The following is a 13,651-nucleotide window of genomic DNA, read 5'->3' on the forward strand; positions in this document are numbered from 1 at the left end:
ATAATTGAATTATTTTCTTTGAAATTATTCATTTTGATAATGTTGTAAAAGTCAATTTTAATTATGAATAGGATATTTGAGATTATATAAATTTGGTTCAAAATTCATTCTAATCTTCACAGTCATTTTGTCTCTCTGGTTTCAGTATTGAGACCAAAAATGACTTTTTATAAGTTTTACTCAATCTTTTGAAATTAATCTTTTGATTTTATTTTCATTTTTTTGCCTAATTTTTTTAGCAGAATTTTGTAGTATGGCAATATTTTTCCATATTTCCCATATTTTACAACAAACAACAGGTAAATGGGTTATTTGAATAAAATTTGCTTGAATTGAAATAAAATTAAAATAGCCATATTTTTTCCATTGACTACTATACATGTACATTTTCAAAAAGCTGGTACACTTTTTTGGGGAAAAGTGACTATTTTCCCCACTTGGGTTTTCCAAAACCTCATCTCAAGTGTGTAAATTTGTATTTATTTAAATCTTCCGACAACATAACCACGGCTTGTCCTCGTGACTTGATTTCTTCAAGTTGTTTTTAGTTAATCGTCCCTCTCTCTCTTTTTAATTCATCCAACGTAGTAATTAAATCGAGCCGTATATTCATTAACGGCACATTTTCCTTTTGGCGAGTTTCCAGGAGCACAACTCATTTTACTACCTGTTTGCGTAATGCTTTGGGAGCGACCTCAGAGGTCGTCTCTGTGCGCTCCGTTCGTTTGCCCATATTATGCGCTCTTTTCGCTCGGCTGTCGAGCAAACCGCCAATTACATGATTTTTCTCCACCGGTGGGTCCGCGAGCAGTGCGTCTGGTGATTATTATAAAATTCCTCTTCTGCACTGGATGAATAATACGTAATTATGATTGGAAAACAAAGGCGTCTCTGCGTCGAGCGAGAAAACCAAGGTTGATGTTTTTTGCTGTAACATTTTTAATTGGCGGAAAACGGCCCGGCGGAAAGAACGAAAAAAGAGCACGCACGGAGCGCATGGGAGGAAGAAAGACTGGTAGGAGTTTGTTTTGGGTCAGGGGTCACGCAGCCACCTGATCTGGAGCAGAAAATCAGGTTTGCCAAGTGAGCGCCCGGTGTGTTTGTACATCTCTCGGCAAAACAAGACTTCTTGTTTAACACACATTATTATTTTATTCCATTTGCATGCTCCACGTGCTCGCCGGAATTATGAAACAGGATTCCGCGGCTCGCGCTCTCTTGGTGCGAAAATGTGCCTTATTACGACGTTTTAGCGAGAAACGAGCGCGGCCACTTTAATGCGCACGCATTTTCTCACAATATTTGAAAAAAAAAAATGTGCAGGAATTCTCATAAAGTTTCTATTACAGTTGAAAATAAGATTACTTTACTTAATTTAACTTTAATGTAGCAGGTCTCACACTGTAAGAAGTACCAAAATCTTCTGTATACCAAAACGATGTTCTTAAATTAAATTGTAAATTTTATGATAAAGTTAGTTGTCCTTTATTTTTAATTTTTTCTAACTTAATCAGAGGTATTTTTAAATTTATTTATGAAAATGTCATTATTGTTTGATGTGGAGACAAAATAATCTAATGAAAATCGGTTTATACCGAAAACAATCCATCTTAAAGATCATTGAAAGCTTCTTTTAAATTATTTTTTGATTAAAATGAGAAAAGTACAAAGAACAATTAAAATGTGAATAATTCTTTCATGCCAAACATTCTTACCACTCTTAGGCTAATGAGAGCCATTAATCATTAATTACTTTTAATAATGATAAATAAGACGTAAAAAGTAAAAAGAAAAAAAATCAAAATAAAACTATAAAAATACAATAATATGTATTTTTAAACTAAATTTTATTAAATTCAATTTGTTTAGTTTTTCACTACAGGTCAAGGGTTTTTTTTTAATTATCACATTGAAAAGAGATTTGGCAGCCAGCTCTAGTAAACAACTTACTAATAGTCAATAAGATTATTTTGTAAGCAAAAAATTAAATTAATACAATTTAGCCAATGCAAAGAGCAAAAATACAATCTTCTTCTCATTTAAAGCAGAATCCTTCAATGCTGTGGCGTGTTGTCTGTAATAAATCAAAGGAAATTAGCGCTGGTTCATAAAACCCATTATGAAACCCCATAAATTTTTTAATAGTCGATGTAAATTTCCCCTCTCACGCGAGAATTTTGATTACGGCTGTGATTTCGTTTCAGATCAACGTGGCCGTTCAGTGCCTGAGCACGGACTTCAGCAGTCAGAAAGGCGTCAAGGTGAGTCTTGAAACCGGCAATTATTTTTAACCCTCTTCCTTGTGGCTGCGATCGGCGGCAATTAGCTGATCAATCAAGTGATAATCCTAATCACTAATTGAATCGTACACAACGGCGGCAGAAAAGGGCGGGTTTCGATCAAAGGGTTTATTTCATATTTTTATTTTCTGGGCGTCTTTCGAAAGGAAGAAAAGTTTGCTGGCGACAAAGAAAGGGTTCACTGTCGTCAAGGAGAAAGCGAAATTTTTGTCAGCTGAGATATTGAATTTCGATGAAAGTTTGACGCCGGAGCAGGAGATTGCATGCATGCGTGCCTCTCTGTCCTTTTTCTTATCTCGGGGCCATCGCGTAACGTTGGTGTACCCAAGAGCTTAATTTCTAACGCGTGCATGCGTATCAAATTGAACGAGACGGAATATATAATTTCGCAACAGTTATATTAAAATGAAACAACTTCCCACTCGTCCAATTCTTATCTTTCCTGAGTTCGGAGATGAAGCAAAAAAAAAAATAACTTTGGCTAAAGATGCTCTTCAAAGCCAATTGCTTATTCTTCTCGACTCCTCCATACTAACAAGCTTATGGAATTTTTTGCAGCTCGTCTCCGTTCGCGAAACTCCTTTCTAATTCACCACAAAAGTCGTTCCGAGAAGAATGAACAAAATAATTATTTCCGTTATAATGTATATTTTAATCGCTAATTGGGTCGGTTGTAATTCTGATTCACCTCTCGTCGTCCACCATGTATATTTTTTCCTCCCCTTCTTCTTTTATTTATGGACTTTTTCTCTATTTAATTAATCTCGGCTGTGTTTCGCGGGCGATTGTTCGCCAAGCAGGGCCGACCAATTAGGGCCAAATATTCAGCCGGGTTGGCCGCTTTTTGCGTCCTCCTCAGCCTGCTGAATATAATTTAAATCCGAGGGACGTGCTTTGTTTTATTTTGTTAATTGGCTTCTATAAAGTAGCTGTTCTCCTCTTGACGGCCAGTTTTTTCCTTCGGTTCACAGGGCCTGCCGTTGCACTTGCAGATCGACACCTACGAAGACCCGAGGGACGGACCGGTTGCCCACAGAGGATATTCCCAGATCAAAGTCTTTTGTGATAAGGTCAGTGCCGAACTTTAATTTATAATTACATTAAATTTAAAACTTTATTTATTTTTATATTAATATGTATCCATGAAAATGATATTTTATGGAAATTGAACCATTCTATCTGACAGAATTAGACCCCTGGTTCAGATCTGCTTCCGAACTGGTGCATAAATGGTGTAGAACTGATGCAGGACAGCTAGACCCGGTTCTGCACCAGTTCCGTACGATTTTTGAACCAGGTCTGCAATAATTCCAAATTTGATACAAAAAAATTTAAATTCTTGAAAAATTTTAATAAAAATATTTATTTATATATTAATATGTATCCATGAAAATGATATTTTATGGAAATTGAACCATTCTATCTGACAGAATTAGACCCCTGGTTCAGATCTGCTTCCGAACTGGTGCATAAATGGTGTAGAACTGATGCCGGACAACTAGACCCGGTTCTGCACCAGTTCCGTACGATTTTTGAACCAGGTCAGCGTTAATTCCAAATTTGATACAAAAAAAAATTTAAATTCTTGAAAAAATTTAATAAAAATATTTATTTATATATTAATATGTATCCATGAAAATGATATTTTATGGAAATTGAACCATTCTATCTGACAGAATTAGACCCCTGGTTCAGATCTGCTTCCGAACTGGTGCATAAATGGTGTAGAACTGATGCAGGACAGCTAGACCCGGTTCTGCACCAGTTCCGTACGATTTTTGAACCAGGTCTGCAATAATTTCAAATTTGATTCAAAAAAATTTAAACTCTCGAATAAATTAATACATTTATATTTTAACATAGTTCATGAAAATGATAAATTTATGGATAGACTTTTGATAAGATTTAAATCAAATCAAATCATATCATTTTCAAAGATGAAGTGAAAACAATGTATTACGTTAATTTTGGAGAGATGCAATTTAATTTTAATCTAAAAAAAATTATTATCAATTTATTTGATTAGTTATTTAATCAAAATTATGAAATGCTAGAACCGTGTTGCAAGTCAGATTTGAAGAAATTAAGATTATGTAATTTTTATTTTTTCGAAAATTCCAATTGTGTTGCTTTTATATGCATTAACAGTTACGCGAATCTTCTCTTCTTCTTTGAAGAAAGCGTCCTTATCGATTACGCTGCGACTTTCCACTTAGGATTTTCGTCCAGCTGATGTGTACTTCATAAAATTCGCAATTACGGCGCGCCGAGAGAGACACACACGCTTAAATTAGCAATTTTAATGCACGGCCCGAGCAATTTTATAAATCGGATTTCGCAATTCAACCGTGCGCGGCTGTCTATTAGCGATAATATTTAGCCGTGTAATATTCCCGGTCGCTTGACAGTTACACGCAAACTCCATTTCTATATTTTCTCTATAGCCACATGTAGAAGAGAGAGAGAGAGAGAATATAAAATATAAATGAATGGTCCTGCTGAGTTGGATGTTTTATCTCGGCAGCCATCAGAGTAGTTTTTTAATTGAACGCGGCTCGCTCATGGGAAGCAGTGGGCCGCGCGCACTAAACAAATAATAAATAAGCAAATAAATTAATATAAGAATCGATTGAGCCCTGCTTGATAAATATACGCCTTGTTGGGCTTTTTCTCGTATTTATGGCTGAACTCGCAGCCCTGACAGTTCCGTTAGAAATGGAGCTTTCCACACGAGATTTGTTTTGATTTGTACTTGTAAGTCGTTAGCCCCTGATTTTGAGATGCTCCCAATCCTGGCCTTTTTTAGTGTAGTAAAAATGTGCGGAATTTCGACGATTGAATTCTTGCTCTTCTTTTTTTCTTCACAAATTTACCGTTTAGGAGGATTTGTGACTTTTATTTTTTTTACATATTTTTATTACTATATTTCAAATTTTATTTACATTATCTAGATAAAAGGAAAGAAATTATATCATATTTATTAGTTTTATTTATTTTAGAAAACAATAGAAACCAATAAGATTTACAATAATATAAAAATACGTCTTATTTTTAATTTTAAATTAAATTTTTTTATTTTTACTTTTTACATTTATAAGAAACATATATTAATTTTTCCATTCTAATTTCATGTCCATAAAATTTGCACATTTTTATTGTTGTTTATTTGTTCAAATCTTTAATTAAATTGAATTTGTTTGAGTCGATGAGTTTACTGGAATATTTAAATTTCTTTCAGTCTCCATTAGATATCCATGCAATCCATTTTATTCATCATTATAACTGACCAGCTTTTACCCGCTACAACTAAAGTCTATGCCCTTTCTGAGACGAAAAACGGGATTCGACGCATCAACCTTATTAGTATATTTTCAATTAACGACGAGAAAAGACCTTGGCCTCGCAATTGTTTGCACCAAATTAATGAATCGAGTGTAACCCGCGGCGAATATCGAAGCGAGTTTTCGTCGCGTACGTCGGCAGCATGTTGCGAATTTGCTCCGATTGAAGTAATTGCAGCGAACAAGATCGTAAAAATTTACACGCTTCTCGGCGCGTAATGAGCTAATTCCGTATTGAATTTTTTTCTGCAAGTGTCGTTTTTATTGAATGATAAAATTAAAAATCGGGATCTGAAGGAAGAAAGAATTTTTGCGCGCATGATTGCAGCGATTGATAGCGCCGGGAAAATAAAAGTCTCGAAAGAGGTGTAATTTGCAATTAAGCACGCTTAAATTGAAAGTGCCGATGCAAAGCAGTCTCTCGGACATAAATTTTCGACGGAATTTATCTGATCGGATGCCTCCTTAATTAAAACTTGTGTTGCAAAAGGTCGTTCTTGTCTTTTTCGGCAACAAAACGCGAGGCGACAGGTGTCAAAAGCGTTTTGTATAAAGAAAGGTCGTTCGTTTCTCTTATCTCTTGCGGCGTGTCATTGATTATTTTGCACACACGCCGAATTTATTATTAATGTGAAAATTGCCTCAGTGAAATAGTGTGTAAAAGAGATACATTTATTACAGTTCGGCCGTGTGGAATATTTTGTAAACATATAAAATAAACAGGAAACCGCCAATTACGAGGCGAAATTTTGGCTACAGAAGTGATATGAAAATAATTAACATCCAGACATTTCAATTGATTGCCAGCTAAAATGATAAATTTTCGGTAGACAGTTTGCAAAAGAGGATAAAAGAAAAGAAAGCAGAAAAATTTTTAACCGTGTTTCATATGTGAAATAAAAATTTCTTTCAAATATAATTTTGATATTTTTGTTCGATTTTGACAATATTTGCTTCAAAACGACTTTATTTGGTACTTTTACAACTAAAATTTGAACCTTAACAGGCACTTTTTTTTATAGAAAAAGGCTTTTTTAATGCACTTTAGCAGAGATTTGAGGTTGGTTAAATTTTTCTTGCTTGGCCACTATTTATAACATTGCACACATTGTTATATTTAAGGAATTTCTTAAAATTCTTTAATGTAGAGTAGAATTCAAACTTGAAATCTCATCCTTAAATAATTAATATGTAATACATATGAGTCAATTTTTTCTTTGTTTGTTTCCCTTTTCTATTCTTCATCACAGAAAATATATTAAAATGAAAGCAGAGGAAATTTTACGTGATTTATTTTAATTTGTGAAAAAAAGACAGAGATGGATTTTTTAGTCATTTCATTTGTTAATTCCCATTAATGTCTTTCATTTTATTTCTCACGGTTATACCTTTCTCTCACATAAATTTACAATTTGCCAAATAAATAATCATTTTTATTTCCTCGTAAATCAAATATGCGTTGCCGAAACTGAAAATAATGGGCAGTAAAATCCAAATAAAATATATAACTCTTCTTGCAATGAAGTTGAACCAACCTCGCACTTAAACCATGTACTTGAGGATTTCGCCTTCGGTCAGCTGCTGATCTGAGCGTAAGGGTCCGAGAGCAAAAACGAGCAGCATCTCTTTACACATGGCGGCAGCGTGTTGTTTTTTTCGCGTCGCGAGGTCGTGAGATAGGTTAAAAAAGGGCCACGTTCTAAATTAATTGTTGCGTTTTTTGCCGCGAGTGCCGCGAGTCTGGTATTATTGTTATTACTTCGCCTCTCTGCATCTTTTCATTTTTTCTTCTTGCCTCCTTTCATTGTCGCGCTGCACACACGTCGGCTCATTTGCATGCGCGCTGCAGATGATCAGCGGCAGAGGCAAAAAAGGGAGCTCGCGGGACTACGCAAAAGGCATCTCTCTCGCTTTATTATTTCTTTTATTCTCTGCGTTCCTCTATGATACATATCCAGCGCAAGGTGTGTCCCTTCCTCTTTTTAACTCTGCTGCTTCCTCAACTTGTTCATTTGTGCAGGAATAAAAAGTGCATACCTGTTGTTCGGAAGGGTAAAAAAAACGCTCTTTTAGAAAAAGGAGTTGTAAAACATTGCTGGAATATTTTATCAATTTGGAGAATCAAATATATTATTTATCAGCAGAGCTTTGTTTCCGGGATGACAGTATGATTACAATAGTTAATAACAAAAATTTATTTCCAGTGCACTTTATTATTCAATTTAATGCACAGAATAACAAGTTTGGTACAGGACACAGCACAAAGTGCAACTTTCATTAACAAATTTAAATTTTACATAAAATGTATATAAATGTTAAATATAATATTATAAAACAAAACATAAATTTTTTAATTCTTTCAATTTTAACTTATTTTATTTTCATTTTATTAACACATAAAATATATTAATTTAATAATTTAAAATTGCAATCATTTTAATTGTTTAATATACTGCATGTATGACTTGTCAAACTGTTATATTATGTATACTGTTTTAATTTTAGGTTTTATATATCTAACTTAATAATAATTTTGTTGGAAAATGATCTAGGCGTGAAAGCAGTCTTGTTTTAGATTATATTTACTTAATATTTAGTGTAACCCAGCTATAATTATTTAACTCGATAAGATGAAGAGACCATTGTTGGATTATGAAAAATCTAAAGCATCACACACAGAAATGAGGCTGTGATCAGCCTTCATGATAGATGACGACCAGTCTGTCGAATGGCTTTACTATTAGAGATTGTATACAACAGACTTCTCTTCTAACTAAGCCGCCGCGTCTCGTGTAATTCAGTTGAAGCAACAGTTTTCTGTCGGACGGGTGATGTACACGCTAGATAAAATTAATGCCCGGGCCATTATTTGCGCCGAGCCCATTTGGAGCGCGCGCAAAAGGAAATCAGTTACGTGTCCTTTTACATCGCGTGCACTCTTGAGGGGCATTATGTGTGTCCCGTCGCGGCCGGTTCTATATTCTTCTTCTTCTTCAGACTCTCGTTTTATTCATTTTCCGTGTGTTTTATTTTTCACCCGAGCAAGCAGATTTGAATGCGCGTCATTAAAAATATGGACGCGCGCACAAAAGGAAGAACGTTGGAGAAGACCGAGAGATGAATAGCTTCGCGCAGATACACAAAAAGAAAAGCAGTGTGGGAAAATTCGGTAGTGACCCCGAGTGACCAGTGGGGCTGAAAGGGTGGTCAAAGGGGTGGCGACTGCGCGAGCCTCCCTCCCTCCCTCCTTCTCTCCGACGGCGGGAAGTGTCCAGCGAGCCTCATTTGCATAATGCCGAGGAAGATTTGTGCGAGTGGCGTGCAATCCGAAGAAAAATAAATCTGCCGAAGAAAAAAACCAACGAGAGGAAAAATCGCATTGTCAGCGGATGAGCATTATCATTCATCAAAAGGAGACAAAGATATTAAAAAAATAGATAGTTAGTGACAGCTCAAAAGATTTATCAAAGGCTTTATGATGCCCATGGTAAAGACATACATATTTAGAATTTGAGAATTCAGTTAAAATGGTATAATTGTTGCATGAAAAAAGATTAAAGTTTCAATTTAAAATTTCATTTAGGAATTTAATGAGCTGAAGAAAGAGAAAGAAATATTAATTTTTTAAATCAGCTCAGGGATAATTTGTTTCTGCTTTGATGAGAGCTATTTTAAACAAATTAATAATAAAACCCAGCGTAAACCGAACTTTGTGTTGAAATAATGCCGATTTTTCATCTGAATTGAGTGATCTGCCATTTAGTATATGACAATTATAATTGTAATATATTTGAGGGTGATCAAAAAGCCTAACCCGGCCCAGGTTAAGTTAACTTAGACCCCGGACTAACTTACAATTAGCCCACCAGTAAAATTCAATGGCGGGTTAAATTAGCCCGGGCCAGGCTAATTTAGCCTGGGCCAAGTTAGCCTTTTGGATGGCCATCATTAAATTCATTAGTTATTAAATAAAAATAAAATATAAATTATTTTATTTTATAACGTCAATTTTTCAGTTTAATATTTTTATTATTAATATTTAATTATTGTTTTTATTACTATTTTACTGATTCTAAAATTTATTGCTTTACAATAGTTATTGTGTCGTATGATGTATATTCCGTATATTCTATTATCATATTTAAATTAAATTAAAACAATTAAATATTGATAGGCAATAATTTTGGTTAGTATTGAAATCTTCTATGAAGCGTTGAAAGTTGAAAATTTTTGGTCATTAATGAGATAAGAATATAAGCAAATTCAAATGAAGAAGTCAAAAAATAAATTTACATTACAAAATACAGGCTATGAATCGCTATATTATGTCAAATGAAAAAAAAAATTATTACAAATATAAAAGAAAAAAGATTTATTTGAAGGGGTTATAAAATAATTTGAAAAAATTTTATACACATTTTAATTGACGGGTGTTTCATTCAGACGGTCTTAATATATATTCGATTGAGTTTAAAATGTCGAACGGACACGAGTTGTGTATAATTGCAGTGCGCGCAGCCAGCGAGACGCAAATTGAAATTATTACGGTCGGCTCCGGCGAACATATTCGATCAAGTTGCGAAGAAGCCATCGAGGCGTGACTGCCTTTGATCCCCGAGAGAGCTGCATTTTATAAATACAAATGTATACAGAAAACCGATCGCGGGATGCTCAGCATTGAAAGAGAATCGCTCAAGCGTCACCGCGAGTGACAACAGAATAATTCACTTGTCCGACACACAATGTGACCATTACTCTTCAATCGCAATATCGCTCATTATCATTATTTCCATCCGTGCTGCTCGGCAAAAAGCGCCGCAGCAGAATTCGCTAGTTCGCGCGGAGGCGGCTTCTCGGGTTGCGCAAAAAACGCAAACACCGTCATTGAACATGAACAAGCATAAAATATGAATCATTCAATTAGCACTTAGCAGCTGCAGGATGAAAAAAAAACTAGCATTGTCTGGTTGAACGTTAAAATTTAACTGTAATTTTCGACCCGAAACTGAATTTTAAACTGTATATTTAAAAATCAACATTCTACTGAAACGTACAAAAATCTACGGTTATTTTTTTGCTAAATCTTAGCAACAATGACAGTTCCAATAACAATTCTTTAAAAGACTGAAATTTTCTAAACCTAAAAATCTTAAAATTGCAATTCAAATTTCAGTAAAAAAATCATGTATTTTCAAAACATTTTGATTATTGTAAAGCCCCTTATTATTTTCATTTTACTTTAAAATAACTCTGTTTAGAGGTGACTGAAAAAAAATGTGATCTAATAAATTGTATCCTTACGCACAATGAAAAGAAGAGGACGCCTTGCATTTAAAAAAAATACTGTGCCGCTAAACTTGCCTTCAGCGCGGGTGGTATTTTCACAGTTTTCACACCATTCTTTTTGCCAACAATTTTATTAATTTCCTCATTTCAAAATGTTTTAAAATATCAAATTGCATTAAAATATTTTAAATCATCAAATTTCACTTTTTCCATCTGAAACCATTTCATTATGATAAATAAAATTTGTGCTCGCTTATTTCAATATTTTCTAAAATTTGCATTTTTTTCCCTTATTGTGCTTACAGGGTGCCGAACGCAAAACGCGGGACGAAGAACGACGAGCGGCCAAGCGCAAAATGACGGCCACTGGCCGCAAGAAGCTGGACGAACTTTACCACCCACCGGGTGAGCGTTCCGAGTTCTACAGCATGAGCGACCTGACGAAGCCTCCGGTGCTCTTCTCGCCGGCCGAAGACATTGATAAGGTAAATGAACTGACCCACCCACTCTGCATTCACTCCTTTTTGCCCACGCGACATTCTTTAAAATCTTTGCATTGATTGTCGCCGTCCTGCGAGTACTCAAAGACATTTTCTTTCAGCTGACCTCGATGGAGCTGCAGGGCTTTTATGGACATCCCGACCCGGATAGTTCTAGGTGAGAATGGGCAATTGATTTTATTTATATGGCCAATCAAGTCAATCATTCATCACTCAAGCTACTAATAAGCCTGCCAGTTGGAACGGATTAACTTTTCATTAATCAATCGCAACGCCGAGTGCCTCTTTGTTGGAATGCATGCCGATTAACATGGATTTTCTCAATTCAATTAATCTTGTTTCCTGCCACTAACACTTGTTGTAATGTCGGTTTTTTTTTAATCTCAGCAAATCTCAGCTAGGAGTGCAGTTAAATTTAAAGCTAGAGTGCCCATCACAAATAATAATCACCCATTAATTAATGAAATAATTATTTAATAATATTAATTAATACTTCAAAATTATTAATTTTGTCAAAAATTTTACCTGATCTAAACAAAAACTCACCTTTGAAACAGATTTTTTTTATTTAATATCTCTATTTCAAATTTTTGCGGTCTTATAATTAAAATTTATGGGTTGAATGTGAAAATATATAAATATTATTCGTTAACAAAATTATAATATTTAACAAATAAATTTGAGAATGGGTGATGAAAATGATTGACTTTGGTGGTTGATCATCAAAATGCACTTGTGTCATGTTCTGTTGAGTCAAATCTGATTCTGGCTTTATTCTGCTCGTAGTCTTTCAAATGGGGACGGAGCGCTGGGCCGGTCGCATGTGGCGTCTCCGACGTACCTGCTGCACGCCAAGCCATTGCACCACCACCCTCCCACCCCGACCACCCTTAAGTTCCACAACCACTTTCCCCCAGACCACCCAGGGTAAGCACGAGAACACACAAAACCACACTTTCAAATAAAGAGAGGCGCCGAAATAAAAACAAAATTCGCCCACTCTGATTTTGAAAAACGACACCCTGCAGGTATTTAATTTGCGCTTGATTTTAGGTTCGGTCAGGAAAAGAAAGATGTTCTAGAGGACACGGTCTTCAACAGTCCAACTCAACCACCCTTGAAAAGGCCAAAACTTCAACCTTCACCCTCACCCCTGCACCATCAGGTAACTAAATTAAGAGAGAATTAAAAAAAAATAATAATTTATTTGGAAGAAATTAAGAAAATATTGACAAAAAAAAATATTCTTCTAAGATTTGATTATTTTTTACATTGATTTTTTTAATTCATCTAATGTATTTTTTTTTTTAGGTGGCACACAGCCCTGGTGGTCTCGGGAGCGGTGGGCCGCCGCCTTTGAGTGAAAGGGTGATGCTCTATGTGCGGCAGGACTCTGAGGACATTTACACACCCTTGCATGTGGTGCCGCCAAGCACTGCAGGCTTAATGCACGCGGTAAGTGAAGAGCATGAACATTATCATTCACATTCATTTTCGCCAAAATTAACCTTTTATGAGCTTTTTTAATATGATTTCTTATATAATTCGGTGGTGACATTTTTTTCTAATCTTAAAACACACGCCGCTGCTTTTACTCTAATTTTAAAATGCTTACTTGGACTTGCCCAAAACTTTCGAGACAACAGAAAAATACCTTTTATTGAGAGACCTTATATACTTGAGCTGTTTTGTAAAGACTTGGTCTGTGGTCTCTGTTTCAGCATGCCTATGAAAGGGGCCCGGGACTAATGTCTTTACAAAGCAGCTTTGACATGTGATTTGGCGCGAGTGAGTTTTCATATATTCTTTTCTCCTTGACCTTTCTCATCCTCTCGGTTTTTTTTTTTTAAATATCTAAAATCATTCGAACGATGAAAATTAAATCAAATGCACTTAAATTGTTCGCATTCTGTGAATGATTACTCACATGTGATTTGTGTTGTTTTGTTTGTTACAGATTGAATCAAAGTACAAAATTTCAACTTCCGCCATTTCTAACTTGTATCGCAAAAACAGGAGGGGGTAAGTGTCACAAAGAATTACTGAAATTACGACAAATAATTTTCCAAAATTTTTATGAATAGCCCCCAAAAGCGCTGCTCGTGTCAAAATAAGAAAAGCATGAGTCAGGCAAGGAGTGGTGCTTGGTGGGCCGCTTTTGTAAATACACAACATGATTTCAAATGAAAAATAAAATACTTATATAATACAATAAAATTTAAAA

General features: G+C 35.1%; 1 protein-coding gene across 8 annotated transcripts in view; it reads left to right on the forward strand.

Annotated features, from left to right (window-relative positions):
* The window catches only part of LOC132193707 (protein grainyhead), a 93,836-nt gene that overhangs the window by 78,495 nt on the left and 1,690 nt on the right, over window positions 1-13,651 (forward strand). For 5 of the 8 annotated variants that reach the window (XM_059614550.1, XM_059614548.1, XM_059614544.1 and 2 more), the window contains exons 10-17: window positions 2,205-2,261; window positions 3,272-3,370; window positions 11,233-11,412; window positions 11,529-11,584; window positions 12,214-12,354; window positions 12,481-12,592; window positions 12,739-12,882; window positions 13,385-13,449. In XM_059614550.1, coding sequence (XP_059470533.1) covers window positions 2,205-2,261; window positions 3,272-3,370; window positions 11,233-11,412; window positions 11,529-11,584; window positions 12,214-12,354; window positions 12,481-12,592; window positions 12,739-12,882; window positions 13,385-13,449 — 854 coding nt within the window. Of the gene's footprint in view, window positions 1-2,204; window positions 2,262-3,271; window positions 3,371-11,232; window positions 11,413-11,528; window positions 11,585-12,213; window positions 12,355-12,480; window positions 12,593-12,738; window positions 12,883-13,148; window positions 13,216-13,384; window positions 13,450-13,651 lie in introns of all 8 variants that reach the window. The other 3 variants (XR_009441477.1, XM_059614547.1, XM_059614546.1) reach the window with 3 other exon arrangements.

This window comes from Neocloeon triangulifer, unplaced genomic scaffold (genome assembly GCF_031216515.1).
Source record: "Neocloeon triangulifer isolate White Clay Creek 2 clone unplaced genomic scaffold, ASM3121651v1 ptg000004l, whole genome shotgun sequence".
NCBI lineage: Eukaryota > Metazoa > Arthropoda > Insecta > Ephemeroptera > Baetidae > Neocloeon > Neocloeon triangulifer.